The sequence below is a fragment of the Salvelinus sp. IW2-2015 genome, linkage group LG1 (genome assembly GCF_002910315.2).
Source record: "Salvelinus sp. IW2-2015 linkage group LG1, ASM291031v2, whole genome shotgun sequence".
NCBI classification, from domain to species: Eukaryota; Metazoa; Chordata; class Actinopteri; order Salmoniformes; family Salmonidae; genus Salvelinus; species Salvelinus sp. IW2-2015.
In genome coordinates, this window is record NC_036838.1 from 40,470,006 (window position 1) to 40,491,232 (window position 21,227).

At 42.0% G+C, this 21,227-nt stretch overlaps 1 protein-coding gene across 8 annotated transcripts in view; it reads left to right on the forward strand.

Moving 5' to 3' along the window:
• Window positions 1-21,227, forward strand: part of kcnab2a (potassium voltage-gated channel subfamily A regulatory beta subunit 2a) — a 131,220-nt gene that overhangs the window by 65,575 nt on the left and 44,418 nt on the right. Inside the window, exon 1 of one of the 8 annotated variants that reach the window (XM_070445024.1) lies at window positions 17,964-19,207. The exons of 6 other annotated variants lie outside the window; for them this stretch is intronic. In XM_070445024.1, coding sequence (XP_070301125.1) covers window positions 18,990-19,207 — 218 coding nt within the window. In that variant the 5' untranslated portion in view covers window positions 17,964-18,989. Of the gene's footprint in view, window positions 1-17,963; window positions 19,208-21,227 lie in introns of those variants that run through there. One more of the 8 variants, XM_023992676.2, reaches the window with a different exon arrangement.

The following is a 21,227-nucleotide window of genomic DNA, read 5'->3' on the forward strand; positions in this document are numbered from 1 at the left end:
TCCCTCTCCCTCACAGCCCCCCTCAGATACAGCTAACAAGGCTGTTGCCGTACAGTCCTTTGCAGTGCTTTGCTTTTTTTCCTCCGTCGGCCCCAGAGTTATTTAAAGGCATCGTGTCAGTGCCATTAAGGCCTAGGACCCTTAGCAGGACCACCAAAGTAGACCAGGCCACACTGAGACGCTGAGGAGGTTCAATGATTTACTGGGTAACTATATAGCTGAGTGAGTAACAGTATAGCTGGGTATCACTCCAGCAGCACCCTGCTGACCATGTGAGCGGAGTATATATTCCATTGCTGGACTTGTGACATCGTGTACCCTGTACCACCCTAGAGATGTCAGAGGGTTACCCTATCAACAGCTGTGCATGGGAGAGCCAGCTGTCTCAAAGCTTCAACTCTAATCTGTGTGTCGACGCTCTCCAAGACCAGAGATAAACACACCAAAACGGGTCAACATAAGCTACACATCGCCCTACATTGGTTAGAGAGAGGGACTGGTGGTCACACCTGCCTGAGTGTGAAACCCCAGATGGTTTCTCTTTTACGAAAGTAGCTTACCTTCAAGAGTTCAACACAAACTTCTCACTGTTGTGGTCTTGGGTAGGACACTGTGACATTTTTAGGCACTTTGTAAGTAAAAGTGAATTAACTCGCTGCACTGTGATTATAAAACTCTTAAGTGACTTTAAAAAACAGGGTCTTACCTAGGGTTGAATGGAGGAAACCTGGTTACCAGGATTTACTGCCGAAATCCACTCCCTTTTCCCTGGATAAATAACTGCGAGAAACCGGAAAATTATAATAAATTATTTATATGAACAGCATGGTGTGAAATTGAGCTTTTTAAATGATATGCTATGTCTAAATCTGGCTTCTCTTCCTTCTGATGAATCAACGCTCAGGGTGGTGCCGACAGCCTGTCTCAGTATGGAGCGCAGTTCACAATGCATGTCGTTTTCTTGTTTCTTGTTTGCTGCAGCATAGCCTATGCCAGTGGTTCCCAACCTTTTTTGGTTACTGTACCACCAACTGAATTTTGATCTGCCCGGAGTACCCCTAAAGTACCCCCTCATGTGCATTTTACCTGTGACCCTATGGACTCATGAGTCTTCAAATACCCCCTGGGGATAAGCCAAGTACCCCCAGGGGTCCTAGTGCCCCTGGTTGGGAACCACTGGCACATGCTACAGTAATATAAAGACTGAATGCATGTCAAATTTAGCCATCTCCATCTGGCTTTCAGGGTCATCTTGTTTTTTAATTAAAGATAGGATTTTTTTTTAAATTGCAAATGCAAAGTTAAATAACAGCCTATCTCTTGAATATCGCTGCTTTAAATCAGTGCACGCGTGAGAATTATCTCGCAGTCTTTCTCTCTCTCCATCGACTCCATTCAAATTGCTTCCAAAATAGATGATCCTGTTCAACTGTATATATAGGGCTATATAAATCTAGAAGTCGGAAGTTTACATACACTTAGGTTGAAGTAAAAAATTAAATAATTGTAGACCTCCACAAGTCTAGTTCATCCTTGGGAGCAATTTCCAAACGCCTGAAGGTACTACGTTCATCTGTACAAACTATAGTACGCAAGTATAAACACCATGGGACCACGCAGCCGTCATACCGCTCAGGAAGGAGACATGTTCTGTCTCCTAGAGATGAATGTACTTTGGTGCGAAAAGTGCAAATCAATCCCAGAACAACAGCAATGGACCTTGTGAGGATGCTGGAGGAAACAGGTACAAAGTATCTATATCCACAGTAAAACAAGTCCTATATCGACATAACCTGAAAGGCCGCTCAGCAAGGAAGAAGCCACTGCTCCAAAACCGCCCAAAAAAAAGCCAGACTACGGTTTGCAACTGCACATGGGGACAAAGATCATACTTTTTGGAGAAATGTCCTCTGGTCTGATGAAACAAAAATAGAACTGTTTGGCCATAATGACCGTTATGTTTGGAGGAAAAAGGGGGAGGCTTGCAAGCCGAAGAACACCATCCCAACCGTGACGCACGGGGGTGGCAGCATCATGTTGTGGGGGGACTTTGCTGCAGGAGGGACTAGTGCACTTCACAAAATAGATGCCATCATGAGGAAAGGAAAACTATGTGGATATATTGAAGCAACATCTCAAGACATCAGTCAGGAAGTTCAAGCTTGGTCGCAAATGGGTCTTCCAAATGGACAATGACCCCAAGCATACTTCCAAAGTTGTGGCAATATGGCGTAAGGACAATAAAGTCAAAGTATTGGAGTGGCCATCACAAAGCCCTGACCTCAATCCTATAGAACATTTGTGGGCAGAACTGAAAAAGCGTGTGCAAGCAAGGAGGCCTACATATTTGACTCAGTTACACCAGCTCTGTCAAGCAGAACGGGCCAAATATTCACACAACTTATTGTGGGAAGCTTGTGGAAGGCTACCTGAAACGTTTGACGCAAGTTAAACAATTTTAAATGCAATGCTACCAAGTACTAATTGAGTGTATGTAAACTTCTGACCCACTGGGAATGTGATGAAAGAAATAAAAGCTGAACTAAATCATTTTCTCTACTATTATTCTGACATTTCACKTTCTTAAATTAAGTGGTGATCCTAACTGACCTAAGGCAGGGAATTTTTACAAATATTAAATGTCAGGAATTGTGAAACTGAGTTTAAATGTATTTGGCTAAGGTGTATGTAAACTTCCGACTTCAACTGTAGATGTCCTAGCCTACCTCTATCAGGTTATACATTCAATGCAGTATTAGCCTTATATTTAGTTAATTAATGATGGGTAATGCYTTAGAAACTCTTGCGCAATTGGCACGCACCTGTGCTCCTTAAACACTCCTTAGCTCGTGTAGTCCAATGCAGGAAAGGCTGGACTAGAATGGCTTGCTAGACTTTTTCTTTTTTTTTTGCATTTCTTATACCAGTAGACTATTCAAAGAGGGGCGAAAGCTCTTTTTTTCTGAATGTTAAATACAGCATCCAATAGAACTCACAGGTAGTTTGAAAGAAAAGTGAACACGCAATGGCAGTAGGCTATAGCAGTTATTTATTCAGACCCGTAACCATTCAATCTTTGAAGAGAAGTGAAGTCCTTGTTATTAGAATGATGATGAGGAGGACAACGAAACATATTTTAATTTAACTGTTGAAAGGAAGGAATGAAGCAACAATAGAGAAAGAGGTAGGCTAATAACATTAGGGGAAATATTATGAATTGTGTGTGTGTATATCCGTCAGCCGACTAGTTATYCAAATAGGCCCTAATTATATTCCTAAATTAAAATCACATTCGCTAGCCTATAATTTGTAGACCGCACATGCCGCACCAGAATCACATGTTCTCTTCTTTATCATGGTTTGAACGATGTGCAAAATTCCAGTCCATATAGTACAGGCTTTTGTTTTTCTGTAATGTGCAGTAGACTATTTCATATGTAACGGCACAATCATTTGGGCTTTTTTTCCGGCTAGGGCTCATAAAATGTATTGAATATATTGCTCATCCGGCTCAGATAGCATCAAGTTTAGAGCTTTGATCAGCTTTAAAATTCAATCAAATCCAGACATGCAGTGCATTCAGAAAGTATTCAGACCCCTTGACTTTTCCACACTTGTTACGTTACAGCCTTATTCTAAAAATGTCCCTCATCAATCTACACACAATACCCCATATTGACAAAGCAAAAATWGTTTTTTGATTTTTCTGTAAATTTATTTAAAAAATTGACTTACACATTTGCTTAGTAAATAAATAATTAACTAATGAAATAAATAAACACATACAGTATAGGTTGAATTGATTACTAACTTGCAATGAAAAGTCCCTAGTGGACTAACCTGATATGATGGCTGGTTACACAATGAAAGGGGTGGGGAAATTAAGAGCGGGAGAAGGAGACAGAGTTTCATCTATCGTACATGCATACATTTGAATAATAGACTCATCATAAATATGAATATTTAGCAGCTTAACAACCCCTCATTCGAATTTAGGAATACATTGTACATATTTACACTTGTATGTCCTTGTCGTGTCTCTGAAATCGCTTGATCTGTCTGTGACAAATAGTTCGACAGAGTCTCTGGTTGTCCGCTAGAGGTCACAATGTCCTTTTGTAGTTGTAGGTTTTCTTTGTTCTGGAAGTGTCTSTTAGAATGAGAACAGCAATGGTCATTTGATAGGGAAATGTTATTCTTTTCTTGTCTTCGGTTAAGTTTCCTAGACTACGTTACGTGCAGAGCTGCAGGCGGTGCATGTCTAGTCTTCTTTGAGTTTGAGGGTCTTGTAGTTTTAGACCATTTGTCATGTATTCAGCTTGCGCTGCACGCATACTGTTCTGGTAGTTTTAAACCATTTTACATGCCAGTAGCAACCTGGCAATGTACTGGTCTTGTAGTTTTAAACCATTTGTCAGCTGTGTAGCCACCGCTTCACACTGTCCGGCCTCAATGGTTGATCATTCAGGGTACAGCAAAGACCACTTTCCACACCGGCAGCAACCCGGCATGTTTTGGTCTCCCGTAAATTTTGTTACGAGTCCTTTTTAAGCACTCTGGTCAAAGGGGGCGTTCCATCACGCCGGCATAATGTCTGTGCTCCCGTGGYTGTGGTTACTGACTGGATAAAACTTTATATGAAATACAATTTCTCATTTAGAAGGCTAAAATCACATTGCTATCTTTTCACAAATAGTTTCATATTTAATCATTATGTTTTACAATATTTAAATGAAACTCTGACATATACATTGTGAATCTCTTAAAGTTGCTATGTTTCCATTATTGTGTCTTAATGATATCACCAAACAATAAATGATCTGACATGATTGTTCTTTAAGTCCCTCCTGACCATTTCCCACATTTTTTGTTTTAGGAATATTGTTTCATTCTCCACTTTTGGATGTTGTAGTTTTGGCAGGAAGAATCTCCTTGTAACAAAAGGGTTCTTTCCCCTCAATACTGCATGGCCATGGAGAGACAGTTCCTGCCAGGTATTTACGACCGTCATTAAATTGGCCAACCCACAGGAGAGGAGGGTTTTGAAACCAAACCTTTGGTTAGCCCGGCACCTTTGATCTCCATCCAAGACGGCAAGTCATGACACGCCTAAAGAACTCTGTCCTTACGGTGCCTTTTGGCAAACTCCAAGGAGTGGCTTTCGTCTGGCCACTCTACCGTAAAGGCCAGATTGGTGGAATGCTGCAGAGGAACTCTTGTACAACGCTGTGTACTACTCCCTTCACAGAACCGTGCAAACTGGCTCTAACCAGAATAGAAAGAGTGGGAGGACCCTGTGCACAACTGAGCAAGAGAACAAGTACATTAGTGTCTAGTTMGAGAAACAGACACCTCACAAATCCTCAACTGGCAGCTCAATTAAATAGTACCCGCAAAACACCAGTCTCAACGTCAACAGTGAAGAGGCGACTTCGGGATGCTGGCCTAGGTAGAGTTGCAAAGAAAAAGCCATATCTCAGACTGGCCAATAAAAATAAAAGATTATGATGGGCAAGAGAACACACACACTGGACAGAGGAACTCTGCTTAGAAGGCCAGCATCTCGGAGTCAAAGGATCTGAATACTTTCCGAATGCGCTGTATGTATGCTACTGCTCGACCAGACAATCGACTAAACAATTGACTAATTGGGTTCAGCACTAACTCCCAAGCCTACCGCATGGTGATGTCACCATGGAAAGCCGAAACTCCCGCCTATGCAAACCTGATGATTAGAAGGTTGAATGTAGATTGTATTTTCAGCCAGCAACTATCAGGAAATAATACTGATTTTAATTTCCCCCACTTTTACAGTTAGTTTCATCAGCTGGTGTACAATATGATATAAAACACAGGGGAAACAATTTTAACTGCATTTGGCATTTGAGTCGACAGTGTAATTGATCTGTCAGACAATTGCTGTGTTCAGTGGGAGTGGAGGAGCTTGGCTTAATATAATAATAGTGGAAGGTCACAGTCAACACTGTGGTAATAGGAGTCCACACACTATTGGTTGAAGGAGTGAGGAGACCGTAGATGCCCGCGCTACAAGGAATCTAATACTCAACCTTGTCTAACCAGGCCCATGCAGCTAGTTGGTTCAGCTGGGAGAGAGAATTCAAAAATATGTTGTGATGAACAAACAAGCAGTAATGCAGTGTGGAGAAGCAACTTCAATCAAAAGAATCCAGCAGACAAGCTGCAACAAACTGACAGGCCTATTCTTAGAACCCTGAACTTTTGTTCACCATGACTTAAATAGAATCTGGMTGAGAAAAAGTGCACAATTTTGGATTTCACTGTACTGCTCCTTCTACAAAACACTCATCATACCAACTCTAACTCCCAGCAACAGTTGTAGACACATCACATGGAGACCATTGAGTCCCTAATTTACACCCTCAGTCATGCTCTGTGCAACAGGGTCATATGGTTGTTCTCAAGGTTCTGGTCAGGGTGCCTGACTGGAGTCCAGGGTGCTGGGGGAGCTCTCTCCTCTCATGGTAGACCAGCAGAGCGTGAGAATGGGGAGCTCACACACACACAAGCTCCTCTTCTCCACCAAATGCTGTGGAAACATGAATGCACGGGGAGCTGCGCTCCAGGAGAATCAAGGAAGAGGCCCGGGACCAGGGGACAGTGGCACAGGGTGRCCAGATAGTGTCAACATGTAATCCACACCAGCCCACTCCAGCACTTGAATGTGTTTTTCCCCCATTAAACTAGACCAGTGTTTCTCAATTCCTGGTTCTAGGGACCCAAAGGGGTGCAAATGTTTTTGTTTTTGTCTTAGCACCAAAGCACCTGTTTCAAATAATTAGTTGAATCAATTGTGGTAGTGCTGGGGCAATACTATGGGTCCCCAGGACCAGTATTAAGAAACACTGGACTAGGCTATTGCAGACATGCGAAGGAGGAAGGAAAGAAAGTGGGGGAGAGCCGCAGCAGAGAGACGGGATGACAGGAACCATAGCATAATGAGCAGGGTGACTCTGCGCTTATGGTGTCTCACATTTAGAACGCTTGTCTCTGAGATTTTAGAGGGTTGAATGGAAAAACAAGTCTGGAATAAATATGCATGCCCACACACAGGATGAACTCATCTCAATAGTCCAAATTGGCTTCCTATCCTTGTCTCCATATTCCGGACGGAACACCCACAACAGAGGTCAGACCCGCGCAACCTCCACAAAGTAGCAACCGTCCATCACCACTTCCTATTCACTTCCAAGTCTGCTGATCCAACACATAGGCCTAATGAAAATGCCTCTTCTCTCCACTCCTGGACCTCATATTACCTGGGCCTCGTAAGCAGCGAGATAAATCAACCATATGGGACTTTTGTCATTTACAGTAATACACTCTTATCCAGAGTTACTTACAGTAGTGAGTGTATACTTTTTCGTACTGGTCCCTCGTGGGAATCAAACCTACAACCCTGGCATTGCAAGCGCCATGCCCTACCAACTGAGCCACACGGGACAAACAGATAGTCAGGAGGATGTGCTTTGGGCTTCATTTGAAAAATATTGATCCTTAAATTAAGCCTTTTAGGTGTTGCTGTATTACACAATAATGATTAGAATGGTTATATCATACTCTAGCCATGCATGCCCCACAAGACATGCCACCAGAGGTCTCTTCACAGCCCCCAAGTCCAGAAAAGACTATGGGAGGCCCACAGTACTACAAAGAGACATGACTATTCCGCATCAAGTAACTCATTCAACCAATAACATTTGATAAAAATACACCTTATGGAACAATGGGGACTGTGAAGCAACAAACAGACACATGCATACAAACACACGATAACATATGCCCTATACACACGTACACATGGATTTTGTGTTGTAGATATGTGGTAGTAGAGTAGGGGCCTGAGGGGGCACACAATCTGTTGTGAATGTAATGTTTTTAAAATTGTTAAACTGCCTTAATTGTGCTGGATCCAAGTAAGGCAGCAGCTAATGAGGATCCATAAGAAAAAAAAACAGATTAGAGAGTACTGGCACTGCWGGCCTGTAGATTTTAATAAAATATTTATTTCTGAAAACCTCCTTTGTCCTACCAAGAGTTGCTGAACATCTTTTCAACTGCAGGCCAGTGCTCAAGTATTTTGATGGGCTTGCTTAGGGATACATGTCTTCCCTAGATATTTTAATCTTAGGATAAAGCACACCGTTGTGGTGGGAGATATAGAGCTGTCATCCTTACCATAAATAATGAATCAACCATTGATGTATATTGTTGGTAGAGGTGAAGGTCTTGATGTCATTTGATTTTCTATGTCTATCAGCAATTCAACAAAGCCCCTAACTAAAGACCTTCCTTCCCACATCCCCATTCTCCCTTATGTTGTGCTCTCTGCCTTCTCTCTTTGATTAAGAGCCCAACCAGAATTTATCCCAAATCTATTACGCTGCTACAATCCCTCCTGGACACTCAATCATTCTGAAGGGGTGCGATGTGCTGATAGGGCCCACTCACTGAGAGTGGGATGAAGAGGAGAGCGAGAGAGGAGCTTGAGAGGCAGTGACTAGGACAACGGTGCACACAGATTTCACTGATCACGACTACAGCACAGCGGCTAGGCTATACTCCATATGTTCTTAGCGGCACAGCGATGAAGAGCTCTATAACCAAACTGGGCAAGTAATGCCACATTTCACAGCTAAAAATATACAATAGCAATGATACAGTGTAGAATCTCGCTCTCTGACCAACTACAGCCACTCAACATGGACATGCGCAAACCCACCCAGCTGACAAATAAGTGTCTCTAGCCTGTCCTCCTTCACACTCCTGTCCTGGGCAGCAGAGAGCTTAGCCAATCGATGATGCAGCCATATCATAATGACGCCTCTGGGAAGTCACTCAGCAACAACAACCTGTGCTGCTGACACGGACCCTGTAGAGCTGGAAATAGACCTAGCTAGTGGCCCGCCAAGATTGCATGATTATTATACAGCAAAAGCTATGCTATAGTACATAACATTGTCTAACTGCCTAGCCTACTCTCAGGCATGCACTTCTTATAAACACAGCAGGAATAAAATAATAGGTACCACAAAACTACTGTGAGAACAATGTACTGAAAGGGACATTATCATTAAAAGTTGATAGACAAGTTTAGTCTTTCTGGCGCTTAATTTGTTCTCTGGGGTTGTAGCTAGCTCCAACACTGACAGCTACCACTGCAGGGGGCCAGCAAGGCCTGTGTGTGCACACAGTAGCTCTGCCTGCCTGCCAGGCAGTCTGTGGTGACTACTGCACAGAACCTCAGACACCGATAAGAGGGATGCCTTTGACGCCTGTAATCAAATTGGGGTATCATTGTCTTATTAAAATAACTTCTACTGAGTTTGGTATAACACTAAACATAGAACTCCCTCCCACTGTCTCATTCTGTGTCTCTTTCTCTCCATCCAAAATTCTTAGCTCATTGCGACAGTGTGAGGTATGTCTAGTCAGTGTTTGTTACTGCAGTGTGGAGCTTAGTAGCGAGACATTGTATCCATGTTAATGTTGGTCAGCTGGCCGAGAGTTTAATTGAAAAGCATTAGAGAGGATTGCAATAATTGAGTGAGAAGGCGTGATGGCAGGGAGGCTGTCTGAGATGGACATTGAGGCAGGGGAATAGGGATATATTAGGTTAAGGTCCACCACTGCAAACCATGCGAGCATAGAGTGAAGCCAGCCAGATCAACTAGGGGTCAACTTTTGCAAAACCAAAATAACAGTAATGCTACAACTGTCTTAGCTAGGCTACATCTTGTGGAAAGGCAGAGTGTTGGGTTGAAAGCTGGATCAATGTCTGTTACTTATCATTCCTAGTCCTTGGGACCCGGTTACTGCTTCCCTAACCATAGGAAATACCATTGCCCCTCTTCTCAAGGGACATCAGGGATGTAATCATTAGCATAGCTTACTGTTGTCAATTACAACCCTGAATACCCCATCCATTATAATAATCAAGTCAGTAAATCAGGATTTCTTCATTAGGAAAAATATCACCAGGAAAAAGTATCATGTCAGTTTTGTTCAATGACCCTGAATGCCACTGATCCTCATGAGACTGCACCATACACAGCCACTCAACTGGCCCTGCAGCCAAGTGGAGCAGAACAGAGAGAAGACAGTAGGAGAGGAGGGGAGAGGGAGGCCTGCTTACGTAACGTGGCTGTATTGGTGCTGTGTCAGGGCACTGGTCCCAAGGGCTGGATAGGAGTGTATGAGAGAGACAGGCCACTACAGCTTCAGCCCAGCAGAGAGGACATGAGAGTTGACAGACCTGCGGKGCATTCAGCGTGAAGCCTGATGTAACAAGGTGTGCGGCGCTGACCTGAACTACACAGGCCGGGGAATACGCCTGGTGCTAATCCAAGGGTAGAAAAGAAAGAGGAACCAGAATAATCTGTCCCTTCCCCGCAGAACATCCCCTCTTCTGCCTGCTTGTGTTTAGCATCACTGAGGCTCCTCCAGGATAAGACTAGGGTTGAATATTTTCCTGAMATTTTACAAATGTTCCATCCCAAGAATAAATCACTTTTCCACCAGGTAACCCGGGTATTTCCCACTAAATCCGGAAGTGTCATTCAAAAGCATTATAAAGCATATACAGTGCATTCGGAATGTATTCAGCCTCCTTGACTTTTTCCACATTTTGTTACATTCCAGCCTTATTCTAAAATGTAATAAAACAATTTCCTCATCAATCTACACAATATCCCATATTGACAAAGTGAAAACGTGTTTTTAGAAACATGTTTTTAGAGCACTAATGTAAACTCACCCCATTCCGTACAAATGTGCGTAACTGCGACATTCAAACGAGGCTACAAAGAAAACTAATGGGACTGTAGTGACTGGGTTGACTTCAAAATCGGGGGTGTGAACTAGGTTTCTATTCAAGCGTTGATCGACATGGTAATGGCTCTATAGTATTGGAGAAAAGTTGAAAAAACTGACCCTCCGTTACATCTTGACGTGTCATGTCGTAACGTACAGCACGCATAAAGCAACTATTTCTGTCTTACAATTTCTCTCCACCAGGTGTAGCACTTCTCTCATCGTTTAAAAACAAGAAATGGACAGTGACGGGGTAAGGGGGGATACCTAGTAATTTTTTTCGTCATCATTACATGCGATCATCATTCTCAAATCCGCTGTTTACTTCTAAGATCACTTTAGCACCGCCCTAAAAACCCGATTCAAATTCGACACAAACCTTCAAATAGGTATGTAATGACACATTATATAAACTCTTTATAGTGTTTTATTTACATTTTAGAGGCGATAAGGTGTTAAGTTGGACAGATCGAGTGAACAAAGCAACTTTCCCACACGACATCTGTCCTTCTCACTATCTCGCATTAGTTTCGCTTCCCCACCCGCCATTTTTAAAAAGACCCGACGTGGCTCATTGCCTGCTTGAATTATGAGGAAACGGGCAGTGTTTAGATCATGTAATTGATTTTGTTGGAAAGGGGAGAAATTGTGCTTTACAATGGTATTGACATTACAGTTGATCTGGAAGTATTATGTTTTGGGGGCGCTAAAATAAGGGCAATTGTACGGACCAAGGCGATGTACGACTTTACGTGAGTTTACGTTACCGTCCAAAGTTTGGGGTCACTTAGAAATGTCCTTGTTTTCCATGAAAACATACATGAAATTCATTGCAAAATGAATAGGAAATATAGTCAAGATGTTGACAGGGTTATACATTTTTTTAAATAAAAAAAATAATAATTGTGTCCCTCAAACTTTACTTTCATCAAAGAATCCTCCATTTGCAGCAATTACAGCCTTGCAGACTTTTGGCATTCTAGTTGTCAATTTGGATTGGCTTGATGAGCACTTCTTATGAACCATACGGTCAAGCTGCTCCCACAACAGCTCAATAGGGTTGAGATCCTGTGACTGTGGTGGCCACTCCATTATAGACGGAATACCAGCTGACTGCTTCTTCCCTAAATAGTTCTTGCATAGTTTGGAGCTGTGCTTTGGGTCATTGTCCTGTTGTAGGAGGAAATTGGCTCCAATAATTAAGTGCCGTCCGCAGGGTATGGCATGGTGTTGCAAAATGGAGTGATAGCCTTCCTTCTTCAATATCCCTTTTACCCTGTACAAATCGCCCACTTTACCACCACCAAGCACCTCCAGACCATCACATTGCCTCCACCATGCTTGACAGATGTCGTCAAGCACTCCTCCAGCATATTTAAAAAAAAWTCTGTGTCTCACGAATGTTCTTTGTGATCCAAACACCTCAAACTTAGATTTGCCTGTCCATAACACTTTTTTCCAATCTTCCTCTSTCCAGTGTCTGTGTTCTTTTGCCCATCGTAATCTTTTATTTTTATTGGCCAGTCTAAGATATGGCTTTTTCTTTGCAACTCTACCTAGAAGGCCAGCATCCTGGAGTCGTCTCTTCACTATTGACGTTGAGACTGGTGTTTTGCGGGTACTATTTAATGAAGCTGCCAGTTGAGGATTRGTGAGGTGTCTGTTTCTCAAACTAGACACTAATGTACTTGTCCTCTTGCTCAGTTGTGCACAGGGGCCTCCCACTCTTTCTATTCTGGTTAYAGCCAGTTTGCACTGTTCTTTGAAGGGAGTAGTACACAGTGTTATATAAGATCTTCAGGTTCTTGGTAATTTCTCACGTGGAATAGCCTTCATTTCTCAGAACAAGAATAGACTGACGAATTTCAGAAGAAAGGTCTTTGTTTCCAGCCATGTTGAGCCTGTAATCGAACCCACAAATGCTGATGCTCCAGATACTCAACTAGTCTAAAGAAGGCCCGGTTATTTTGCTTCTTTAATCAGGACAACAGTTTTCAGCTGTGCTAACATAATTGCAAAAGTTTATAATGATCAAATTAGCCTTTTATAATGATAAACTTGGATTAGCTAACACAGCGTGCCATTGGAACACAAGAGTGATGATTGCTGATAATGTCCTCTGTACCCCTATGTAGATATTCCATTAAAATCTGCCATTTCCAGCTACAATAGTCATTTACAACATTAACAATGTCTACACTGTATTTCTGATCAATTTGATGTTATTTTAATGGACAAAAAATGTGCCTTTCTTTCAAAAGCAAGGACATTTCTAAGTGACCCCAAATTCTAACAAGTGTTGGCATGGTATGTTATAAATACACATATATATATATATATATATTATTATAATAACTAATATATATATATATTATATAATTATATTATTATATACAGTTGAAGTCGAAAAGTTTACATACACCTTAGCCAAATAATCATTTAAACTCAGATTTTCACAATTCCTGACATTTAATCTAGTAAAAATTCTATGTCTAGGTCAGTTAGGATCACCACTTATTTTATAGAATGTGAATGTCAGAATAATAGTAGAGGATTTATTTCACTTTATTCTTTCATCACATTTCCCAGTGGGTCAGAAGTTTACATACACACAATTAGTATTTGGTAGCATTGCCTTTAAATGTTGTTTAACTTGGGTCAACACGTGTCGGGTAGCCCTCACAAGCTTCCACAATAGAGTTGGGTGAATTTTGGCCCATCCTCCTGCACAGACTGGTTTGTACACTGAGTCAGGGTTTGTAGGCCTTCCTTGCCTCACACAGCTTTTCAGGTTCTGCCCCACACTCTCTATAGGCTGGAGTCAGGCTTGTCATGCCACTCCAATACCGTTGATTGTTCGTCTCTTAAGTCCAAATTTTTCAACAACTTTGGAAGTATGCTTGGAGTCATTCCATTTGGAAAGACCCATTGCGACCAAGCTTGAACTTCCCTGACTGATGTCTTGAGATGTTGCTTCAATATATCCACGTAAATCTCTCCTGCCTCAATGATGCCATCTATTTTGTGAAGTGCACGAGTCCCTCCTGCAGCAGAGCACCCCCAACTGATGCTGCCACCCCCGTGCTTCACGTTGTGGGTGAGTGCGAGTTCTTCAGCTTGCAAGCCTCCCCCCTTTTCCTCCATAATGATGGTCATATATGGCCAAACACTTCTATTTTTGTTTTATCAGACCAGCGGACATTTTGCCCAAAAAGTACGATCTTTTCCCATCTGAAGTTGGCAAACCGTATCTGGCTTTTTTTTCTGTTGTTCTGGGATTGAGTTGCACTTTCGCACCCAAAGTGCGTGCGATTCATCTCTAGTAGACAGAAGGGTCTCCTTCCGACGTTGACGGTGCTAGTGACGCGCGGGTCCCATGGAGTTTATACTTGCACACTATTGTTTGTACAGGACGTGGTACCTTTAGGCGTTTGGAAATTGTCCCAAAGATATAACCAGACTTGTGGAGGTCTACAATTTTTTCTAGGTCTTGCTGATTTCTTTTGATTTCCATGATGTCAAGCAAAGAGGCACTGAGTTTAAGGTAGGCCTTGAAATACATCCACAGGTACACCTCCAATTGCTCGAAATGATGTCAATTAGCCTATCAAGAAGCTTCTAAAGCCATGACATAATTTTCTGGAATTTTCCAAGCTGTTTAAAGGCATAGTCAACTTATGTATGTGAACTTCTGACCCACTGGAAATGTGATGCTGTGAATTATATAGTGAAATAATCTGCTGTGTGTAAACAATTTGGGAAAATCACTGTGTCATGCACGAATAGAGTCCTAACCGACTTGCCAAAACTATAGTTTGTTTACAAGAAATTTGTGGAGTGTTGAAAAACGAGTTTTTTATGACCTCCAACCAAGGGCATGTAAGCTTCCGACTTCAACCTGAATATTACAGTGAGCAAAAAAGTATTTAGTCAGCACACCAATAGTGCCAAGTTCTCCCCACTTAAAAAGATGAGAGAGGCCTGTAATTTTCATCATATGTACACTCAACTCATGACAGACAAAATGAGAAAAAGAAATCCAGGAAAATCACATTGTAGATTTTTAAATGAATTTATTGCAAATATATGTGGAAAATAAGTATTTGGTCAATAACAAAGTTTACCATCTCAATACTTTGTTATATACCCTTTGTTGGCAATGACAGAGGTCAAACGTTTTCTGTAAGTCTTCACAAGGTTTTCACACACTGTTGCTGGTATTTTGGCCCATTCCTCCATGCAGATCCATACACTCAGTGTGTCGTCGGGATCTCTGCTGAAAAGTTAGTTTCTGTTGGAGAGTTTCCGTCCTCTGTCTCTCTCGCTCTCTCTGTCGTGGTTAGAGTGGATAGTTCAGAGTGACATTCATTCATGTCGTTATGGATAGGTGTTTCGGCAGTTGTCGTTCTTTGCGTTCAATGATACCGAATMCCTAGCTGCAGACTAGTAATTAATATCAAAGACTTGTTCTTATTCTGTCGGTATCGATAGTCTAAGAGTTTAACCACGTGGGATGGTTAAAAGATTCAGCAGTCTGGTCTCAAACCTTGGCCCTCTCTTTATCGAGGTAAGCTGGTCTGCAACCTTTGTCCTCTCGTGATTGAGAGAAACATGGTCTGGTGATAGAAAACCCGAGTGGGGGTTTTATTCGGAAGGGTAGAAAAGGGCCTGTCCCAGGATGCCCGACCATAACTGTGCTCATGGGCGGGCCTTTGATTTAGTTAAACTCAAAAGGGAATTGGAGTTTCCTTCATTAAACAGTTCAAAATCACATTACACAATTTTACAAACAGTATCATCCTCACTCATTCATCTTATACAACGATTAGATGTAAACCTCATATCTGAGTCTATTATATAAACAGCGTTATGGTAATGTGGCCGCACCGTCTCCCATGAGCTTCCCCAAGTTGTAACAACGGACCAGTTCGTAGCTGGATTCTTCACCAATCTTTTTTACCTTCTCCGGAASATAAATGTTGTTCGGACCTCAAGTTCTGTGAGGTGGAAGAAATTCCTTTGTTCTCTATGAAACTTCACTCTATCTCTATACTGTGGCCATGAGGAGATCATCTCCTCAGGAATTTATGACCTCTCTCTGACCACAGAGGCCTAGTTGTAGGAGGCAGGGAGAGGGGGATGGGGCTTGCTGTACCCAAAGAGGGCAACGTCATGACATAACTGTGACCTTAATTGCCTACCGTCTGTAAGCTGTTAGTGTCTTAACGACCGTTCCACAGGTGCATGTTCCTTAATTGTTTATGGTTCATTGAAGAAGCATGGGAAACAGTATTTAAACCCTTTACAATGAAGATCTGTGAAGTTATTTGGATTTTTATGAATTATCCTTGAAAGACAGGGTCCTGAAAAAGGGGCCTCGCGCTCTCTCTCTCGCTCTCTCGATATATATATAAATAATTTACATAGTTTCCAATGACAATAGTAGCTCTTTTTTAGGCTTGTATAAATTTAATTTAGATTTGAATATCATTTTGATTAACCACATGACTAATTTTGATATGAAGGCGTTATTATACATTAAATGAAACTGTTCTACGAAAATGTGCATTTGAAAACCATAACTGGCATGCAGATTGGTAGAAATGGTGAGATAAATTGCCATTCCACATGAGAAAGGTTGCCGACTCCTCGTTTAGCCTATTACCGGCTACTTCAGGAGAGTAATAGCAGAGTCTGCGAAAGCCAGCAGGAGCGGGAAGAGGATGGTTGGTCAGGTTAAGGTTTTTATTTTCTGGTTATCTTGATCTCTGACCCACTCTTGAGTAATTTGTGCGTTATTTCATCAAACGGCATCAGACAAACATATAGTTTTATTAAAACAAATAGTGTGTTTGTGTGAAAATACACTTTTAAAAATGTCTACCAATCGATTGGTCGAAAGAACAGACTTCTTTCAGTCAACCATTTTTTGGGGGCGTTATACCGATTTTCATGCCATCATACCGTTCTTCTGCCAACTCGGGATTTACGGTATAGCACACAAGGGAGCGCTAAAACACAAAAAAATTATCCTATTGGACGTCTTATTACCAGAATGCTCAACATGGAGAGACTCACCGATAGATTTAGAACTCTATTGACTTTACAATGAACACATGATTAACTGCTGTTCTGGGGAACTACGGTGAGCTTCATAGTGAAAAATAATGTCAGACTAAATGAAAACCGCTATCTGCTTTATCTCCTAGCATATTGCAAAAGTTGTCTGCAGATATTTAATTAAAAAGTAGCTACAAATATTCCAATGTATTCAAACATGTCAAATGGTTTCAGCGGTATATGAAAACCATCCCGTGGGTATTTCAAAATATCCCGGTATAAGATATATACGTATATACCTTATAGATCAATAAGAGTTCCAAACCTCTCTGCTAATAGCGGCTAGTCCCCCCCCCCCACTCAGACCACTCCCAGACAGTCCTAGTAAAATTCTTGCTTGAGATAGTTTTTTTGCTACATTTCTTGCCCATTTTAATGGCAGTCTATTGCAGTAAGGTACTTAATTGTTACCCCAAAATGATTTGATATAGGTATAAAAACAGCTGCATTGGGCCTGTAACACCTTATGCAAGCAGTAATTGAATACAGGCTATGTTCTATCTCTGTATTGTTATTCATTCTTACTGATGTAATGAAATGATTCAAATGAATAAATATGCCCAGAATAATTTATTTTCAGTTAATGGCGGTTGCCATGTTTGAGTGGGATCTGGGGAGAGACAACAATGCAGCGAACTCAGCTGTAATGCGCCTGTGACACTCCTGGCTTAGACATGCATCAGGGCAGATAAAGTTACATAATAAATATTTCATGCCCCGTTGCCCAACCCATGTGAGAGCAGTCCCCTGGTCTGGGGCCAGTGGCCATTCTGCAGCACTGAGCATTCAGCCTACTCCTGAGCCTCGCTCATCTGACTCGACCAAGTTTAACTACTTGCCGCACACTGGACTACCGGGCTTGACTGGATCACACTGGACCTGAACTGGACAACCCTAAACCTGACTGAACCTGACTGGACCACACTGAACCTGACTGGACCACGCTGGACCACCATGAAGAAGGCCTACACTCTGCCACAGTGACTTAGCCATGCTAGAGCAGGGAAGTAGATGAGAAGTGGATTAAAAATACACTAGCCAGCCTCTCTTATGACAGCAGCTGTAGACACTGAGAGTCTCCCTCTCTTGGCCCCCTCATCTCTTCACCCCCCCTCTATCTCTCCCGCACTCTCTACTGTAGCTCTCTCAATATTCCTCTCCATAGCATCTCTCCATATCCCTCCCTCCCTTTCTCTTTCTCCTCTTCTCTTGCCTGTGCTCACTCTGCCTCTTTGCCATGCGCGAGGCATACACATGTAAGTTTAATCCGGGAGGGATGGGAGTCTGAATGAGAGGTTGCCCTCTGATTGACACACAGAGCTGCTGAGTATTCACACAACCAGGACAGCTGTTGCTGGGGACTTATTGTAAAGGAACAGAATTTTACCTCCTGGAATAGTTCATATCCTCCTGCCTCTGTCTCTTTGTGCTGATGTCTCCAGTCTCAGATCTTTGCAGCGCGAGGTGTTATCTGTAGCACTGAGCTCCAGATTAAAAGGAAATTGCAGGACGACTAAATCTGCCTGTCAGCCTCTGATTCCTACAGAAAGCGTAAGTGATACAGACGGATGAGTCGAGAATAAGCCAGTCAAGACTGCAAAGGGAGATTCATTAAACTGCTTCACTCTTCATGGGACGCTGTACTTTTTTTGGAGGGCGCGTCTTCGTCTGTTTTTGTGTCTGTGCCGGGACCGGGACGGTGTTCATGTGCCTGCAGTCTACAGCGGCCGTTGTTGTTTTCTGTAGAAGACAGAGCACACAGGCTGAGGCAGTGTTGAAGCAGGACACCCTCTGTAGGAGACAACTCTCCTCGCTCCTCTCCTTTTCTCTGCTGACATAGCTGCCCACCCTGACACTGACAGCTGTGGGTGTTGGTGTGCTCTGTGCACAGATAGCTTGACCTGACCAAGAGACTGTCCAGACGTCTTGTCGAGGCATCTTGTCGTACAGACTGACCCACCACAAGCTCTAACCAGAGCACCTTAAGCCATTCCAGGTGGCTCCCAGTCCCAGCCAGGATGCAGGTGTCGTTAGTGTGTACGGATCACAATCGTGGAGGCGTGAGCCGCAGCACAGAGGAACGGCTCAACCACCGCCAGAATGCCAACAGCCCCAACACAGGCACCCGCAGCAAGTTCAGGGCTGTGGCCATGGTGGCCCGTAGCCTTGGACAGGTCACTGTCCAGAGCCAGCCCACGTCCAGCGACCAGAGCATACGCACCGGCATGAAGTATAGGTAGGACAGACTGCATGCTCTTATAGTAGGACCAGCACTGCGATGCCTTAAAGGTAGACAGAATCTGCATGGTCCCTTATAGGTAGACAGACTGAGGATGACGTGATACTGAGACTAGAACTAAGATGAATATAGTAAGGAAGCAGACTTGCATCCTTTAGGTAGGACCAACCATGCCTTAAGGTAGGACAGACTGCCATGCCATTATAGTAGAAAGACGACAGACTTTAGTTTTTAGTAGGACAGACATTGAATAAGGTTTAGACGCATTGTATAGGTAGACAGACGCATACGGCCGTATTAAGGTAGGACCACATATGATAGAATTATAGGTAGAAGACTTGCAACGGGCGTATAGTAGTACCGACTATATGAAAGTTATGAATTAATAGTAGGACTGGTTCAAGAGGTATATTATTGAAACTGTTAAGTTTACCAATAAACTACAAGAATTTTGTATTTAAATCTATCAACCTTCTAGTGTCCTTTGGTACTTCAGATTATCACAAGTGTCTAATATTCTCTGGCCCTCAGGTGCCTTATATCACATGCTAAATAATTAATAATTAAATAAGATTTTTAAATAAACAAATAGAATGACAAAGCTGTAAAACATTATCCTAAATATAAACCACAAACTTTGTGAATATCTTTGGTGTTCAATATGAGGGTTTCAGCATGAATGTGTGTGTGTGTGTGTGTGTGTGTGTGTGTTGTGTGTGTGTGTGTGTGTGTGTGTGTGTGTGTGTGTGTGTGTGTGTGTGTGTGTGTTGTGTGTGTGTGTGTGTGGTGTGTTGTGTGTACAAACACTTGATTAGCATAATATACCCCATGAACCAATCTATTGAAATAAAGCACTTAACAGTACCCGGCCAGGATGGCATACATTTCTGAAAATAAATGCGCGCTTCAAATAATCGTCTGGTCTAAATGAATTATTTACGAGATTACCATGAATTGTTTACGAGGTTTAATGTTTGATTTGTTACATTAAATAATTCAGTAATGAATCAGAAAAAATTAGGTCAATCATTTTTATCGCCAGTAAGAGACTGCTAGCTAATTGGCAAGCACAAAACAGTCAACAACTTCGGGAGAACAGGGCCTGGTTGCATAAAAGTTAATTTRCCCCTTAAAGTTTCCTTAACTTTAAGTCAGTTGCACAAAACATTTTAATGCGAATTTCCTTATATTAAATGAAAGTTAAGGGTGCCCATGAGGTCCCTTAAAGCTTTTTGGGCAACCCGACCAAATGCACATAGATATGTCATTCTCATTGAAAGAAAGTCTAAGAAGCGGTAGTTCTGTTCTATGTGAGCTGTTTCTATGCTCCCTGTTCTTAATTTTAAAATCAGGGCCCCCCTGATTGGATAGTGCATTTTCATTCAGTATGGATATAAATCTAAACCGCTTTTGTGGAGGTGAATGTTGCTTTCCTCTGGTTTTGGTTTAAAAGGAAAACATCCACCAGCTAGCTAGCTACTTAGCTAAACAATGGAAAGTGCACAATCCATAGCTACAAAGCTAGCTAACTACCTACTCTAAGTTAGCATGACGTGCTGGAAAGTAATAGAAACAAGTTGAGTAAAAAATTACAAAAATAAATGCAATTTATTATCTTCTGAATCAATTTGTTTCTCCTGTTTTAAATGTAAAAGTTATATATTGTGTTCTACRAAAATAAATGCGATCTCTGACAAATGTTCAGTCTGAATCAGGTCGTCTCCATGGTAACCATAGATTCTTTCTGCGGTATATACCTTCAAACTACCGCAAAGCCCTTAAATTATGCCATTACCTAAAGAAATGTTAAAGAATACAACACCTTTAAACACCTTTAAACAACAACCTTTAAACAATTCCCTTAGGTAAGGGAAAATGATTCCTTAAGGGAAACGTTTAAGATGTTTTATGAAACCGGGCCCAGACCCCTAGAAATCGGCAGTGGCGAAATTAGCTGGCGAAAGTAAGATTGCTGAAAATACACAGTCAAAGAGGAGAATAATTATTCTGTCAAGGA